This window comes from Candoia aspera, chromosome 4 (genome assembly GCF_035149785.1).
Source record: "Candoia aspera isolate rCanAsp1 chromosome 4, rCanAsp1.hap2, whole genome shotgun sequence".
Lineage (NCBI taxonomy): Eukaryota > Metazoa > Chordata > Lepidosauria > Squamata > Boidae > Candoia > Candoia aspera.
The window spans coordinates 95,677,338-95,696,212 of NC_086156.1; the positions used below are offsets into that span (position 1 = coordinate 95,677,338).

Sequence of the window (18,875 nt, forward strand, 5' to 3'; positions counted from 1 at the left end):
TGCTTTTACCATTGTCACAGAAGTGATCATAAGACTCCAGCATCTTCCTGTATCACTATTGCCCAATATAGGTACCTGTTTCCTTCAGCTGGGTAGCTGGGATGACCTTCACATCTTAGATGACCCTGCTGGGAATATATCTTCTTGACAATAGTATGCAAGTGGCCTGCCCCTGCTTTCTTCAAACCTCCAGGCCTGAGCTTCCCTAGTAAAAGCCCTTTTGGAGGATTGGCCAAGATTGGCTAAGTAAGTTGATGCCAACCTGATGGCACATAATTAATCAATATAAACAGATGTATTTATGAATTCTAAATGAATTGAGTATGATAGGAGAAAGCTTGTGCATTGGGAAATTATAAACTCTCACCTTATGTGCAAGCACACCTTTAATTTTAAAACAGCCTGTTCCAAATATTATCCTAGTGAGTTACATCCTTCAGTTTGCTTTAACTCTGTATACTGATATAAGTTTGTTGTCTCTGCACCAAGCATGCTTCATAAACCATGTTATATAATTATTAGGCTGAATTAGTGTGATACAAAATGGAAATCCCACTGTAGGGTTATAACTCAGAACTACCAGCATATCCTGGCCTTGGTCTTTGCAATAAGGGAAATCAATGAAGATCCCCAGATCTTACCAAACATCACTCTTGGATTCCATATCTATGATAATCACATATGTGCCAGGTGGACCTTTCGTTCTGCATTGCAACTTATTTCACCAAAGAAGCAATTTCTCCCCAATTACCATTGTGATACTCAAGACAATCTTCTTGCAGTCATTGAAGGACTTGACATTGATTCCTCCCATCAGATACCAAATATTTTTAGCATCTATAAGATTCCTCAGGTAAGATGCATGTGAGATTATAAAAATTGTCCTTTTTCTTCCTGAAATGTTTTGTGTTGTGTAGATAGAGGTATTTTCTATAATCATATAGAGTTTATTGGTGTGGCAATGTAGCTAATCTGAGAAGCATCAGCCAAGAATATTCTAGCCTTAAAGAGTCTTTCACTACTGCTAGTGAGGCTGACATTTCAAAAGGTAAAAGAAAAAGAAAATCTCTAACCTCACCTCATAAAATATAAAAGCAAATGAATATAAATTAATATATAGTGGATATAAAGAGTCTACACACCCCTGTTAAAATGCCAGGTTTTTGAGTTGTAAAAAAATCAGACCAAGATAAATCACTTCAGAATTGTTTCCACCCTTAATATAATGTACAAGCTGTACAATTCAACTGAAAAACAAACTGAAATCTTTTAGGGGGGGAAAAAAACCTAGAATAATGTGGTTGTATAAATGTGCACACCCTTAAACTAATACTTTGTTGAAGCACCTTTTGATTGTATGGCAGCAATCAGTCTTTTGGGGTTGGAGTCTCTCAGCATGGCACATCTTGCCTTGGGCATCTTTGCCCACTCTTCCTTGCAGAAGCTCTCCAAATCTGTCAGATTGCGAGGGCATCTCCTGTGCACAGCCTTCTTCAGGTCACCCCACAGATTTCAATTGGATTCAGGTCCAGGCTCTGGCTGGGCCATTCCAAAACTTTGGTCTTCTTTTGGTGAAGCCATTCTTTTGTTGACATGGAGGTATGCTTTGGGTTGTTGTCATGTTGAAAGGTAAAATTCTGTTCATCTTCAGCATTTTAGCAGAGGCCTGAAGGTTTTGTGCCAAAATTGACTGATCTTTGGAACTGTTCATAATTCCCTCCACCTTGACTAAAGCCCCAGTTCCAGCTGAAGAAAAGCAGCCCCAAAGCATAATGCTGTCACCACCTTGCTTCACTGTGGGTATGGAATACTTTTGGCGATGCACAGTGTTGTTTCTGCGCCAAACATACTTTTTGGAATTATGGCCAAAAAGTTCAGTCTTGGTTTCATCAGTCCATAACACATTCCACATGCTTTTGTCAAACGTGATGTAGGTTTTTGCAAAATGTAGCTGAGCTTGGATGTTTTTCTTTGTAAGAAAAGGCTTCCGTTTTGACACCCCACCCCACAGCCCAGACATATGAAGAATATGGGAGGTTGTTGTCGCATGTATACACAACCAGTACTTGCCAGAAATTCCTGCAGCTCCTTTAATGTTTCCATAAGTTTCTTAGAAGCCTCACAGACCAGTTTTCTTCTTGTTTTTTCTTCACTTTTGGAGGGACATCTAATTCTCAGTAATGTCACTATTGTGCCATATTTTCTCCACTTGTTAATGACTGTCTTCACTGTGTTCCACAGTACATCCAATGACTTGGATGTTTTTTTGTACCCTTCTCCTGACTGATACCTTCCAACACTGATATGCCTCTGATGCTTTTTAAGCTCTTTGCAGACCATGGCTTTTGCTAGAAGAGGCAACTGAGTAAATGTCAGAAAAATCCTACTAGAACAGCCAAGCTTTATATATGCTTGATCAGAGTCACTTTAATTGATAGCAGGTGTGTACTGACTACTATTTAACATCAGTTTGAAAGTGGTTGGTTAATTCTGAACACAGCCACATCTCTACTTATAAGAGGGTGTGTACATTTATGCAACCACATTATTCTAGGTTTTTTTTTTTCCACCCTAAAAGATTTCAGTTTGTTTTTCAATTGAATTGTACAGCTTATATGTTATATCAAGGGTGGAAAAAATTCTGAAGTGATTTATCTTGGTCTGTTTTTTTTACTTCTCAAAACCCTGGCATTTTAACAGGGGTGTGTAGACTTTTTATATCCATAAATATAAAAATGATTATTGTATGCCACCCAGAGTCACCTTGTTTGAGATAGGTGTCAATATAAATTGAATCAATCAATAAAATAAATACCTTATCCACTGTTATCAAAGCCTTCAATCTTCCTGGGAAGGATGAATTCTTGCCACATTTTGTTTCAGAAAGTATTGGTTCTACAATGAATCAATTTACTGAAATGTGATCCCAGCAGCTCCATGGTGAAGTAATAATAATAATAAGCAGATTAGTATTATTATTATTATTATTATTATTATTATTATTATTATTAATCTTGTTTCATTCCTTTTCATTCTTTGTCTCTTCCCCAATGACCAATCTGTTTAGCTCTCCTATGGCTCTGCTCCAGTGACGATGGATCACACCCAAGCCCCTTACTTCTACCAAATGGTTCCAAATGAATCCCATCAGTATAGAGAGATTCTTGAATTACTTCTCTATTTCGGGTGGACCTGGGTTGGATTTTTCATTGCAACTGGAATTAATTCAGAATGGATATTTCAAATCATGGTTCCAGAATTTGCTGCTCATGGAATTTGTTTTGCTTTTATAGATAAAGTCTACAAAGTAGGCCTGGAAAATGAACATGGGGGCATACGGAAATGGACATTTAACCTATGGAATAGAATCTTGACCAGCACAGCTAATATATATCTCATCTTTGGTGATCTTGACACTCTAATGGTTATCGGCTGGTTGCTAAATATGCAGGTAGACAGTGAAGCAACTGGCAAGATAAATGGTAAAGTGTGGATTTTGACTGTTCAACTAGAGCTTAAGCATTATGGCAATGAAGAAAATCTGAGAGTTGCTAAGCAGGTCTACTGTGGAGCTTTATCCTTGGCTGTCCATTCCAATGGGCTACCAGGATTTCAGCAATTCGTTCAGGAGAGAAAGCCTTCCAATGAAGAAGAAGATTTCTTATTAAGGGACTTTTGGTCTCATGCTTTTGGCTGCACCTTCCCCAACTGGGTTCTGAACCATACCAATAGTCATCTCTGCACTGGACTGGAGAGGCTGGATAGCCTTCCTGAAAACCGTTTAGAGAAAACCATTACTGGGCAGAGCTACAGTATCTATAATGCTGTCTTTGCTGTGGCTCATGCTTTGCATGCCATGTATTCATCCAGACTCAAGCACAAAAGAATGGCAGAGAGGGAGAGGCAGACACTTCTGACTCGTCAGCCGTGGGAGGTAATGTGTCCACTTGTGCTTTATTCTCAGTGTTGGGGCCATTGCTCCCATAGAAATTCTTCTGTAGCATATTAATAATGTTTTAAAGAAAATCTTGTGCAGAAAGTGCTAGTAGGAATGTGGGATTAGCATAATCCTGTCTATTTTACTATCTATGTAATCCATCTTTTTTTTTTTTTAAATGGAGAGTTTTTTAAAAGAGAAACTATAGAAGAAAATTGCATCCATTTTAATTTGCATGTTTCGGTAAGATGCTGTCCTAACAGTCAGGAACCACACTGAGACAAGGAATAGATTTCTAGTGTTTTATTACTGCTACATTAGACAGAAAATCCTAACAAACTGAAGAAGTGTGGGAAAAACCCAGACACATAAACCCCAAAAGTTAAGGCGGGTCTGATCTGTGTCTCTTTGAATGGCTGCTTAACTCCTCAGTACTAAGCATGCGTTTTTCCCCCTGGATAGGGGCCCCCTCCTGCTCACCATCAGTACTCATGACATCACCCTCCCCAGCAGATTCACATTCCATTTCAGCCCCCTCCCTTCCAGAGGTCTGATAAGAGTCCAACTCCCCCTCCAAGCTCCCATGGGAACTGGGCAACGATGGAAATTCTTCAAAGGAAAACTCCAAGGACGAATCAGTGCTGCTCTCCAGGTCTGATAATGCTTCTGGGCCAGGTGGCTGCTGCTGGAAAATAGCTAGATAATTAGAAGATTCTTCCCCCCTCCCCCTTTGGAAATGCAAGCCGGAGGTGGAGGGCTGTGGCTCCCCCTCCTCCTCTTGCTCTGGCCTCAGAGCCTCTGCTGGGGGTGGAGGTTGCCATCTTACAAACTCCTCTGCTTGGGATTCCTCTCTTTGCTCAGTCAAATGAGGAATCTCTGGTAGAGTGTGAGGCTTGGGTTTGTGAGGGAAAAGCTGATGGAATCAATGAACCAGCACTGGTGCATGCACATCTCTGGCATTTTCCAGTGTGCACTCTTCCTCAGGGTACCCTTTCCAGTGTATTAAATATTGGATGCCCCTTCCCCTCCTCCCTGAGTCCAGAATTTCCTTGACTTCGTATTCCTCCTCCCCATCCAAAATTACCAGAGGTAGGGTGGGGCATCTGCAATCGCAAGGCACTTGGGGGAGGGTCTTTGGCTAGCAAGGATCTGTGAAATACAGGATGGACTTTCATGGATGCTGGCAGCTGTAAACAATAAGCCACTGGATTTATCTGCTGCACCACAGTGAAAGGGCCCACAAACTTTGAGTCCAACTTCTTGGAGGTCCTGGTAGAGGTCAAAAACTTGGTAGAGAGCCACACTTTGTCTCCTACTGCAATCGCTGGCCCCTCTTGTCTGTGAGCAGCTGCAGCTCTTGTAAGCACTCTTTGCCCTGTTCAGCTGCTCCTTTAACAACTCCTGTGAGGCTTGTTGCTCTTTAAGAAAATCAGCTGTGGCTGGAACAGATCCCTGTTGGGAGGAGGTGGGCAACAGCCTAGGGTTAACCCCATAGACTGCTTGGAAGGGAGACATCGTGGTAGAGGATTGCAGAGTTGTTATAAGTAAATTCTGCCATGGGGAGCAGGCTGGCCAATTATCTTGTTGATAAGTGGTGTAACACCTGAGATACTGCTGTAACCATTGGTTAATTTTCTCAGCTTGCCTGTTACTAGCAGGATGATGTGATGATGATAGGTGGATCTGGACCCCTAATGACTGGAAAAGGGCCCTCCAGAACCTGAAGTGAACTGAGGGCCTCTGTCACTCACCAAGTGATTTATCATGCCACTATACCTAAAAACATGGTCCATGAACAACTGCGCTGTGGCTTGCTCAGATGGGAGGCCCTTGCAAGGAATAAAATGCACCATTTTAGTGAAAAGGTCCACCACCACTAGTATGGAAGTCAGCCCCTGGACCGGGGGTAAATCAGTGATGAAATCCATGGAGATTGTATCCCAAGGCCTACTGGGGGTGGGTAGGGGTTGCAAGAGTCCTGTGAGCATCCCTGGGAGAGGCTTGGCTCATCTACAGGTATGACAAGAAGCAACGTAACAGTTTATGTCTACAGTCATCTTAGGCCACCAGTAGTCTCTCAGAGCTCTATGGAGAGTTTTGAAGACACCTCCGTGGCCTGCCATTTGATGGTCATGGCAAAGTCTCAGTTCTTCTTCCCTCACTGAGGGGGGAATGTATTATCACCCACTATGCCAGAGGATTCCTGCCTTCACATTAAATGGGGAGGCAGTGTCTTGTGGGTCCCTCTGGGGGTCATCCATTCAGGCCATGGCATATGGGTTCTGCTGCTGCTGAGCTCTGACACTTGTAATTAGGTCCTCTGCTTGTCTGCCTGCTGCTAAAATCTCTGTCTGTTTCCCCCTCATAGACCGCTGAAAGTTGTGAGGTTGTAATATAGTAGCCTGTACCTCCTGGTGAGTAGCGGGGGTTGCCTGAATGGATGAGGCATCTGCCAAACGGTTCTGCGCCCCAGGAACATAAGAAATAACAAAATTGAAATGAGAGAAAAACTGGCTCCATCTGATTTGGCATGGGGTGAGGGATCTGGTGTTTTGTAGAAGCTGTAAATTCTTGTGATTGGTGCAAACTTTCACAGGAAAGTTTGTGCCTTCTAGCCAGTGCCTGCACTCTTGAAATGCTGCTTTAATTGGTAGCAACTCCTTGTTAAAAACATCATAGTTTCTCTCTTCTGGTGAGAGCGTGTGGGAGAAAAATGCACAAGGTAGCAATGTATTCTCTGTTTTGTTTGTATATTGGAATAAAACAGCAGAAATAGCAAAATCTGAAGCATCCGAATGCATTATGAATTGCTTCGTGGGATCAGGGTGCATTAAAAGTGGCTGGGATGCAAAGAGCTTCTTAAATTCTTGGAAGGCTGCTTGCTCTCTCTCACCCCAAGTGAATTTTGAACCTTTCTTCAAAAGCCGTGTGAGGGGTTTAGCCCTGTCACTAAATTTATTTATGAATCTCCTGTAAAAATTGCAGAACCCTAGAAATTTTTGTACCTCTTTCACATCTCAGGTGGGTTGCCATGACAGAATTGCCTGGACCTTAGAAGGATCCATGGATATGCCTTCTGTTGATATTTTATAGCCCAGGAAATGTAATTCAGTTAAATCAAAGGCACACTTCTCTAGCTTGGCGAACAGCTTGTTCTCTCTCAGTCTTTGTAAGACATTACGTACATGGGTTACATGAGTTGTAGCATCCTCAGAGAATATTAATATGTCATCTAGATAAATGACCAGATACTTATCTAGTAAATCAGAGAAAATTTTATTCATAAACTGGGAAAATATGGCTCCTGCATTAGACAAGCCAAAGGGCAAAACAAGGTACTCAAATTTACCAAACCTGGTATCGAAGGCAGTCAGATATTCCTGCCCCTCTTTCATCCGGATCAGATTGTATGCATTCCTGAGGTCCAACCTAGTAAAAATGTGTGCTTTCTGTAAGAGATCCAGCAGATCAGATTTTAGGGGGAGTAGGTAATTTTCCTTGACCGTGACTTTATTGAGGGAACTGAAATCATGCACCACTCTCATGGGTGTCTCCTGGTTTGCCAGTGCCAACAGGTCAGGCTTCTTCTGTACAAAGAAAGTAGGAGCAGATGCTGGGGAAGGAGATGGTCAGATGAAACCCTTTTAGAGATTAGAATCCAAGTAATCCTTTAAGGTGGCTAGTTCCTTGGGGGACATGGGGTATTGATTCCTTGCTGGAATCTTGGCTCCTGGTATCAACTCAATAGTGCAATCACAGTCCCTATGGTGGGGTAATGCTGTGGCCTCTTGTTCGCTGAAAATGTCTGCGAAATCTGCATGCTTGGCTGGCAACTGGACCCCCCCTGCTTCCGTGACTGTGTTGGTTGCTGGAGAGAGAAGAGTGGCTTGAATCTTGTGGTGCTGGCATTCCTTAGCTGGGAAGGAGATTGCTCCCATAGTCCAGTTCAACAATGGGTTGTGGATCTTCAGCCAAGGTGTGCCCAGGACTATAGGCACATTAAGTGATGCAGTAACATAAAGTTGGATCCACTCAGTGTGGTCTCCTGTTAGTTGCGAAGGTTCTGTGAAACTTCTAATCGGCCCTGCCTTGAGGGGCTGGCCATCAATGGTCTCAACTTCTATGCGATGTGGCAATTCTATGGTCGGGATGTTGATGTCTTGTATGGTCTGTACATCAATAAAATTGGTGGAAGCTCTGGAATCCACAAGGGCCTCTAGCTTGACCTGGTGCTCTGTGTTTACATGCATTATGAATGGTAAGTAGTAAAAGGATTGCCTGGAATCCTCAGAATGAGCCCTTCTTAAGTGATTGATGGTCTCCCTGCTGAGCTCTGTGGAGGGAGACTGACAGAGTTTCCCTGGTTGGAAGTAGAGGCAGAGGTGGCTCTTGGTTCTGCTGCTTCCCCTGGGGCTCTTATGGAATTTGCTTGGCTTCTCGCTGGGCAAGCTCTCACCATGTGCCCCTGGACTCCACAGTAGAAACAGAGGGCTGTCTCTCAGCCTCAGAAATAAGCCTCCTGACCACCCTGATCTGCATCGGCTCCTCTGGTCCTGAGTAAAGAGATGCTGCGGAGAGAGCTGGAATTCCTGGAAGCACTCTGAGACCCCTGTTTCTCCCCAGCTGCATCTGTCTGAGCTCTTCTAGCCTGGCATCTATGACCACAGACAGTTGATTTAAACCATCTATGGTAGCTGGTGTTCCCTGGCACACTAATTCATTTTTAATGTCTTCATCCAGCCCCTGTTTGAATTGGTCTTTCAAGGCACTCTCATTCCAGTCCAGATCTCCTGCTAACAGCTTGAAATCAGCAATGTAAATTCCCACCCTCTTGTTGCCTTGCTTGAGCTTCTGAATTTCCCAGCTGGCAGTGACCTCTCTGATCGGGTCGTCAAAATGTGCTTGGAACCCTGCCAGAAAATTCTGGTAGTCGTTGAGAATTGGGTCGTTGTTCTCCAACATGGGAATAGCCCATTTGGCTGCTGGGCCCTTTAGCAGACTTAAAATGAAGGTGACTCTGGTTCTGTCTGTGGGAAACTCTGCTGGTCTGCTGTCGAAAAACATTGTGCACTGTGTGAGAAAGGTTCTCAACTGTCCTGCTTCTCCTCCAAACTTCTCTGGTAGACTGCCCTGGGATCTCAAGACTATTGGTGGAGCTGCTGCAGCTGCTGCTGCTGGCACCGGTTGTGGGTTAATCGGAGCTGGTTGTTGTAACTGCTGTAGCATGGCTGCTTGTAATGTGTTGATCTGGAGATCTACTTGTTGTTGATGTTGTTGCAATGCTGCTGCCATTTGTTGGATGGCTTGCTGAATTTTCTGGTTTTCCGAAGACATTTTTCCAAATGTCTCTTCCTTTTTTTTTTGTTCCTCCCTCTTTCGATGGGAGTAGGGAGTTTGTTAGGATTGATGTCCTAACAGTCAGGAACCATGCTGAGACAAGGAACAGATCTCTAGTGTTTTATTACTGCCACATTAGACAGAAAATCCTAACAAACTGAAGAAGCATGAGAAAACTCATACAGATAAACCCCAAAAGTCAAGGTGGGTCTGATCTGTGTCTCTTTGAATGGCTGCTTAACTCCTCAGTACTACGCATGGATAGGGGCCCCCTCCTGCTCACCATCAGTACTCATGACAGATGTAAAGTTTTTGTACACGCAACATATCGTTTAACATAAATTCCTTGAGAAAAGTATATAAAGAAAGCAATATGTGATTTCTGTTATTTCAAGGGTTGCTTTTTTTCCCCTTTAATTAAGTGGATTGGGGGGGGGGGCTTCACTCCCCCCTTCATGCTTTATTTCAGCCTAACCCTAAATAGGTTTATTACTCCCTGAATTCAATAGAGCTTATTCCCAGGGAAATGCTAATAACTATAGCTATTAGCTACTTAATTAATTTGTCAGTTAAAATTACTGTAACTCAGACAATTATTCACTGGTGTTCAATAAATACATTCACATCTAGTTTCACCTTATAGATGTATATTTCACTTACAATAAATCTTCAATCTATACTTTATGAATGTTCTCCAACACAAAATTCTCAAGCTCCAACTCTCTAATGCTAACCTTTGAGAACCATTTAACTAAATTCTGAACTAGATGAGTGATGCACGGCCAGATGCCATTGGACTGGAGTGATCAACTCTCATCACTGGCCATGCTGTCTAAGGCTCATGCTTATCACTGCTCATTGAGACAAACTAATATTAAAATATAGCTGAATTATTTCAAAAGTGACAGAATTCTATCCTATGTGAGATGTCTGGAGATGGCTCATATACTGTATATGAGGTTTTTTTTTTTTTAATGAAAAAAAAAAACAACTTAAAGTACATATATGTTTTTGGGTTTCTGGATATATTTAACAAATATTCCGTTCCTTGTTGTTGGAACCTTTTCTTAAAAATTTCTTTCCTTTTCCATCTAGCTCCTCCATTTTCTGAAGCAAGTGTCTTTTAACAATACCATAGGGGACAAGGTGTCCTTTGACCTGAATGGGGTGTTTCTAACAGATTTTGATGTCATAAACTGGGTTTTGTTTCCAAACCTGTCTTTTACTAGAGTACGTGTTGGAATGATCAACTCTCAGGCTACAGGAGACCAAAAGGTTATTATGAATGAAAATCCCATTGCATGGCACTATCGATTTAACCAGGTAGGGTATCAGTGCTAAACTTTGGGAAGTCGCCATACAGTATTATTGATAAGGATGTGAGAAATTGTCCTCAGAAGTGACTCAGGATATGTATTTTCACCAAGGATGAATTAATCTCCTTTAAAAAACAAAAACAAAAAAACTCAGTTTCTTTTCCCCAAATCATCTCACAACTTGGCTTCTCAACACAATAAAATATTCTCAGCCAGACATTAGGCCAAGGCAATATTCAAACAGAGAGTTCTGGATATTAATGCCCAAACCAATATTGGGACACTTGGAAACATCACGTCATTGAAATGGCTGGCCAAAAATAAAATGTGCTTCCAAACAGAATAATACTTGACAATGGGTTTGATTCCATACTATAGAATAGTTCTTATGAGAGCAAGATTCAATCAGTTAGATTCTAACGTCAAATACAGACAATTCCACCAAGTGCCATATTTTAAGAGAACGTGTGTTTGTGGAACATCAGAAATAGAAGACATTTCACATGTCCTATTTAACTGTCAATTATGTGCTTCGGCAAGAACTCAGCACTTACAGACACGACTTGACAGAACCATATATTGGGATGCGAACAAAAGATTATCTTATTTCCTTCAGTGCACAACATATATGTAGTCACTACAAACATAAATGTAGTCACAAGAACTTAAAATTATAGTCAGGGCTGTCCAACAGAGAACATGCTTTATAGAACACATTGGGGTTTCATACAAAGTGATGAATTCACTTAAACACGTACTGTTTTTGAATTTTAATATTTATCTGATTATACACCTCTGCACTCTATTTTATCTTATATTATTTTATCTTACTCTTTATCCTATATTTTATCTATTTTTTCTCACCGAAGTCTACTTTATCTCATTTTAGTGCATCTTACTGTGGCTGATGCCCATGCTTTGATAGCCTGTTACTCTTACTGTTTCCTTTTTCAAATGTTAAGTTCAATCTGTATCATTTCTGAATAAGGTGGTGATTTTAATGTTTAACCAAAAACGAATTTTCATCTCTATATCTTCAAACATACAGATTGCATGCACATTTCTGCATTGTTTCAGACCCAGTTTAATGTAATGATTAAGCAGCTGTTAGAAAACAGGAGATCCTGTGCTGTAGTCCTCCCTTCAGCATGATAGCCAGCTGGGTGACTTTGGGCCGGTCACACTGTCTCAGCCCATCCCACCTCAAAGAGTTGTTATTGTGGGGAAAATAGGAGGCAGGAGCATTAGGTAAGCCCCCTTGAGCTGGACAAAATAAAGGTGGAATATAAATCTAATCATAAACAAATAAAAATAAATAAGTTGACATCCTTGTCTAGTACCATTGTAGAATAACAGAGGAAATGAAGAAAGGCCTTTGACCTTCACTTTCCATTTGGGGGTCTCATAAAGAATCTAGAACAACTTTATAAATGCTTTAGGAAACCCAGATTTGGTTAAGGAAACTTACATATGATATCCATATTTTTTTTATCACAAACTATTGCCCATCAGGTAATAAAATTACAGCTTTGTCTTCTCTGCTTTGATTGAAATTGGTCAAATCTGCTACCAGCCAAACATATTGTGACACATGTCTACCTTTAATAAAGCCCACTTAATCATTCTTCACCACTGGAGAAACTACCAAATAAAGTCTATTAGCTAAAACAGCAGTTTAATTTGTAATATTAACGCAGACACACACTATAGAAAGAAGTTAGCAGCAAATATATCAATGAATATTTTATACAAATCTATGGTAAATTCATCCAATCCTGGTGCTTTACAATTACTCATATTCAAAATGGTATTTTTGATCTCATCCATAGTCAAAGGAAAGAGAAGTTATAGTTGTTTTAAAGAATCTGGGTTTGTAATATCAGTTTCATTTTTAAAAAAGCATCTAGATCTTGATAAGATTAGCTCTCAGGTTTAGTATATAAGTCAGCATTCATTTTTTTTGCTGCTGTTGTTGTTAAATGAAAATTTATATTTTTAAGAGAACTATATATCTTTTTGATCAGACATGTAGCTTTATAAGTCTCTCATTCAACGATTAAGTTGTTTTTGTATTATGTTCAGAATATAGCAATGTGTCAAAAATCAGCTGCCTTACAAATTCATTGCCATTCAGTAAAGAGTCATTGATATTCCAGATTCCAGATGGCTTAATAGGATGTTGAGAGTATAAAGATGAATTGGATATGAGCTAATACATAAGGGACACCAAAAGGGATGGTTTGCTTGCAAATCACAGAGAACTTCCAGCCATCGGGGTTTTTATCATATTTATTTTATTGTGTATTATAGTGTTTTACAGTTTTATATTTTTATTTATGTTTTATTGTAAACTGCCCAGAGTCCCTTTTGGGAGATGGGCAGTGATAAATTTGATCAATGAATCAATCAAATAAATGGTTTGCATCTCATGAAAGAATGTTGAAGCAGCCTAAAGTAATGAAGTTGCTTTTTAAAATTATTTTTATTATTTTTATTATTTTCCCCTCTTTTTATTTTTATGCTTTTAAAATTATTTTTATTCTTTTGCTGTTTTATTTTTTTTCTTTGTTCTTTTTTTAAATAAAGGAAGCTTATAGGAAAAAGAAGAAAAAAACCCTTTAATCCTATCATTCAGAAAGCTCAGTTATGCTGCACATTCTGAAAGGAAATTAGTAGAACAGAATAATTTGGGGTCAGGACATTTTCACCTAAATAACTTCTCCGGTAATAGGTAATTGCATGTCATGATCTCCTCTGGACTGTAAGGATTCTAAACTTATCCTTGTGAAGGTTTATGTTGGTTTATGGTTTCCCCTCTCATTGGTGAATTAGGTGCAACCTCTCTCGGTCTGTAATGACAAGTGCCAGCCTGGTTACAGGAAACAAAAGAGAGAAGGGGAGCCCTTCTGCTGCTATGACTGCATTCCCTGTCCAGAAGGCAAGATTTCTGAGTGGGAAGGTAAGAGGGGCAGTGCAATTTTTTTAGAGCACGTTAGTTGCCAATGCAGTGACATTTCATGGGATTCCTGTCATCTTCTCCCTGCAGATCCCTATATTCTCTATCTGGGTAGCTCAGGAAAGAGCTAATAAATGCATGTGGAGTTCTTCCGGTTTGAATAAACTGGGCCTAATTCTTAGTGAACAAATGCTCAGGGTAAAGAGGTTCCCCACAATAATACTCTAAATTAATGTACTCCTTCAGTACTTCCTTTTTTTCCCCAAAAAAGTTTTTTATTATATTTAAAGCAAGCATAAAAAACTACAAGAAAATAATAATAAAAAAACTACAAACAAAAAAAAACTAAAAGTGTGAAACGCAAGAAAAAATCTTTTAAAGGATTACATATACAGGTGACTTCCAACTTTCAACAGCAAGAATATACAGCAATTCCCATAATCAAACCCTTTCTCCATATAAACCAAAATCACGTTATTTCTATAAATCCTTCCATTAACACATGTACAAATCTCTAATACAATTGCTCCTTCCCCTTACATAAAGAAGAATATATATATATATATATATATATATATATATATATGTATGTATGTATGTATGTATGTATATATATATATTTCTAATTCAACTTCCCTCTCCCATAAAACACAATCCATTTAATTATTTCCTTCCTACTACTATTCTATATGTTTCTGTTTACATAATAAGCATCAATTTATAAAAACAAATAAGTTGTCTGCCTTTATAATTAATAAAACTATAACAATCTTAACCCTATTAAACCTGAAGAACAATATAAAATATTATTATATCTCATCAATGCCTTTTAAATCTTACAAATCAAAAATCCTGTAAAACTTAATCCAAATCGCTAAAAAAAACGAAATCGTAATAACCTCATTCTCAGTCCAGTCACATATTCTTAATTTTTTTACCCCTCCTCAAAATATACCAAGGCATTTACATATTTCCCCATTACACATAAGGCTTTTTTTTTTTTGTAAAAATCCAATAGGCCAACCGCCCTCAAAATTGCAGGTTTCTCAGCCAAAGAAAAAAGTAACTCCCACATAACATGCTTTTCTTTCCCATAACACTGATCCAAATAGTCATAATATTTCTCCAGCATAACAATTCCTTGTGCAGTCTTAAACTCACACAGTTGTTTTAACCTTCAGCTGGCAATACTTTGATCTCCCTAACAGCAAGAAAATCCCCATCTTTACTAGAATCTTCATTTCGCATTATAATATTTTCATGCAGGTGACACATTCTAGCAACCATCTCTTGTCCAAAATCCCAAACACTCTGCAAAATAGCTTGACAGCAGTCTGAAAAAATCTCTTTATGCTCATGACAGAATTCTGTGAAGTCTTCTTTAAAATCTTCCATGGTTCAGGCAGTAGATTATGGCTCCCCCTAGATAGTTCACTCACGGAGATAGAAGTTAATGGATTAATGAAAAACTTCCATCTGAAATTGACAAAAGAAAGTATACTAGCAAACAGGTCCACAAGAAAGTGAACAGAAAGCCAAAAATTTTAAAAAACAAATCCAACGTGTAAGAGAACAATCCATCCTTCAAATTCAGCACCAAAAACAGCAATGGAAAGGCAACCATGCACTCTCAATCCTCGCTACATGCCAAATGGGAAAACAAGCCAAAACCATTTAAAGAAATTAATAATATAGTCCAAAAAAATAACAATATTCACCAAGAGATTATACTTCTTCTTACCGTAAAAAACTTCTCTTAAAATACAAAACTTAAAAATAAATTGGGTGCTTTATAAATGAGAAGGCAGGACTTACTTCCCCTTTAGGAGGCTGCAAACGTGGCTCAGAAAAAGATGAAATCCCAGCCTCCTGGTGAAGCCTTACCGTTTGATCGTGCATGCTGTCCATGATCTCCTGGCTACAGCTCATCATCTGGAGGAAAAATGGGTCAATTCTCAGCATTTTCCTTACTCCAGAAACATGCTTTGGGCTATAGGGAAAGTCTGCCTGTGCCCGAAAACTGCCACGACGCCAACTCTACCCACCAGCTCATGGGCAAGGTTGCTTAGTCCACCATTTCCCACTGGAAGTGTCACTCCTGAATCACTTCCAATGGATGGATGGGGAAAGGAGAATGAGAGAAGTCAATAGACTCAGCATAGAGTTGAATGCATTTCTCTGCGATCCACATACGGCATCTCATATTGGGCTCCTGTAGCAATGGTTGATTTTTCTTTTTCTTTTTTTTTTAAAGAATTTTATTAAGCTTCAAGAGAAGGATAAAAGCTACAAAAAAAACAAAACAAAACAAAACAAAACAAAAAACTACAAAAAAGAAGGAAAAAGAACTAAAAAGGTGTGAACACACTACAGATCTTTTTTTTCCAAAATTACAGAAAGATCTGACTTCTGACTTTTAACAGCAAGGATATACAACAATTTCCATAATCAATTTCTTACTCTATATTAAACCAAAACCACATTATTTCTATAAGTTATTTCACTTTAGCTCATTATAAAAATCACTAAGTACATTTACTCCCCCCTTATATTAAAATAAAGGGAAAAAAATCATATAGACCCCCTAAACAACGTTTTTCCCCAGAAAAATAACACATATGTAATTATTCCCTTCCTACTACTATTCTATACATTTCTGTCTACTGTAATAAGAATCAGACTAAAAAGCACATACATTGTCTGCCATTATACTTAATAGTACAACATTTTTAATAATCTTAATCTTGATAAACCCTAGAAACAAAAACAATTCAAAACAGTGGCCTTAAATCAAATCCTTAAAACCATCCAAATAAAAATTTATTTTATAACCTAATAATCTTAATACAAATCCTTAAAAGCAGATAAGATCAGTCAAACCCTTAAAGCAATGCAGATAAACATTCTTTAACCCTTACCCCACTTCAAAATAAACAAGAACGTTTACATATTACAACAATGTGCACAAAGCTTTTCTCCTGAAAAAAATCAAGCTGCTCAACTGCTGCCCTCAATAATTCCAGCTTCTCTTCAAAAAATCTCCCACACATAATGACCCCTTCTTTTTTGTGGCATTTCACCAGAAAGTCAGTTTCACTTATTGCTTGCAGATCTCTCTCTCCATTAAATTTCTCCAAGTCCACTATCTGACCTTCATCCAGCATTTCCATAGGAATACCAATCTCCCTTTTTGAAGAAACATTTCTATCACTGTTGAATTCCTTAATTTCATCCACCACATCCCCAACTAGATGGCACATTTTAGACTTCATATTTTCTGAGATGTCCTGAATAGCTTGCATAAAAGCTTGGTAGAAGTCAGAAAAAAAAAAATCTGTTTAAAATCTTTCATGTCTCACACAGTAGATTATGGTGCCCCCTAGGAGCTTAACCAGTGAAAGCTGAAGATATGGAAAAGTTCTGGAATGTATTTACACAAGCAAGGGTGAGATAGGCAGATGGTTCCCAAGCGAAAGACAAAACAGAAAGCTGAAGGTTCAAATCAGCCGATGTAATGTGTAGGAAAATGCTAATATCTTCAAATTTAGTACAAAAATAATAACAGGAAGACAATTGTTTACTCTCAATCTTTCTTTCTATTTGGAAGGAAAACAAAGTCCAACAATGAAAAAAAAAAAATATTTTTTAAAAAAAAGTAATCCCAAAAATAACAATAAGCACCAAGAGAGCCAACTTCTCCTCACTGCACTGTAGAAAGCCTCTCTTAGGTTACACACACTTAAAAAAACCCCCATAAATTTAGTGATTTAGAAATGGGGTGGCCAGTCTTAGTGTCCCTTTAAGGCTACAGCATGGCTTGGAAAATGATGACAGCCCTGCCTCCCAGCTAGCTCTTACCAGTCAAATGTGAAATGCTGTTTGTGATTTTCTGGATGCAAACAGCCATCGAGAGGACAGATGGGATGATTCCAGGTGTTCTCCTTTATCCAGAGAACATTTCTGGGATTCAGGAAAGCCTGCCTGAGCCCCTCCAAAATTTCTGTGTTGTCAGTTCCACCAGCTAAGCTTGCAGGCACAGCTGCTCAGTCCACCATGGTCCCCACCGGAAGTCAGCAATGGTTGATTTTTCAAGGAAAGAAGGTTTCTTGCAGAATATTGCAGTTCCTCAGTAGCAGACTCTTGATTATCATTCATCTGAACAACTTCAGTATCAACTTTTGTGTAACTGAGGCTCAACTTCTATTTTCCAGATATGCCTGCCTGTGTGGAGTGCAAAGAAGATCATTATCCAAACAAGTTTCAGAATATTTGCATCCCCAAAACTGTAACTTTTTTATCCTATAATGAACCTATGGGAATGGGTTTAGCCACTGGGGCTCTTTTCCTTTCCTTCATCACTGTTGTCTTGTTAAGAACATTGATAGTACACCACAACACTCCCATTGTCAAGGCCAATAACCAGAACCTCAGCTACATTCTTCTTCTCTCCCTCCTGCTCTGCTTCCTTTCTACATTGCTTTTTATTGGGCAACCTCAAAAGGTGATGTGTGTCTTGCAGCAATCAGTTTTTGGCATTGTCTTCTCAGTGGCTGTTTCCTCTGTATTGGGCAAAACCATCACTGTGGTTCTGGCATTCAAGGCCACCCAACCAGGAAAAAAGGGGACTGGGTGGATGGGGAAAGGGCTGGCCAGTTCCATTGTCATTTCGTGTACTCTTATTCAAGTAGGCATCTGTGCCGTGTGGCTGGCAACCAGCCCCCCATTCCCAGATGCTGATATGCACTCAGGAAGCGGTGAAATTACCCTGGAATGTAATGTGGCATCTCCCATCATGTTTTACAGTGTGATTGGGTACATGGGCTCTTTAGCCATTGCCAGCTTCATTCTGGCTTTCTTTGCCAGGAATTTACCGGACAGTTTCAATGAAGCCAAATCTATCACTTTCAGCATGCTAGTGTTCTGCAGTGTGTGGCTGTCATTTGTCCCAACCTACCTGAGCACCAAAGGAAAATACATGGTTGCTGTGGAGGTTTTCTCTATTTTAGCTTCCAGTGCTGGATTGCTGAGTTTCATATTTTTCCCCAAATGGTACATTCTTGTTCTGAAGCCTGAACTGAACAACCAGCATCATCTTAAGTGGAGAAACCACTGAAGAAGCAAGGAAGCTGTCTCAGAAGGCCAAGTCTGCCATATGCCTTTCAGTTTTGTTTTTTGTTGGTTTGTTTGCTTTGGGAAAGAAAGAAAAGCGGAAAAAAAAACCTCTACCAGATTAGAATTAATAGGTATGTACTAAAGAGGAAATGATAAAACAATCTCTTTAATCCTAGGTTCCTTTATTTCAAGCAATTTAACCAAAGAGAAATAATAT

At 39.4% G+C, this 18,875-nt stretch overlaps 1 protein-coding gene across 1 annotated transcript; it reads left to right on the forward strand.

Annotated features, from left to right (window-relative positions):
* Positions 1-3,421: 3,421 nt before the first annotated feature.
* On the forward strand, positions 3,422-18,659 carry LOC134496733 (vomeronasal type-2 receptor 26-like). Its single transcript, XM_063302441.1, has 4 exons — positions 3,422-3,934; positions 10,370-10,597; positions 13,423-13,549; positions 17,758-18,659. Exons 1-4 carry the CDS (start codon positions 3,422-3,424, stop codon positions 18,657-18,659), a joined length of 1,770 nt encoding a protein of 589 aa, XP_063158511.1.
* The last annotated feature ends 216 nt before the right edge of the window (positions 18,660-18,875 follow it).

Coding starts and splice junctions, on each gene's coding strand:
- LOC134496733 (XM_063302441.1), top strand. CDS start 3,422: ATGGTTATCGGCTGGTTGCTAAATATGCAGGTAGACAGTGAAGCAACT. Junction 3,935..10,369: donor TGACTCGTCAGCCGTGGGAG/GTAATGTGTCCA, acceptor TTTTCCATCTAG/CTCCTCCATTTTCTGAAGCA. Junction 10,598..13,422: donor GGCACTATCGATTTAACCAG/GTAGGGTATCAG, acceptor TTGGTGAATTAG/GTGCAACCTCTCTCGGTCTG.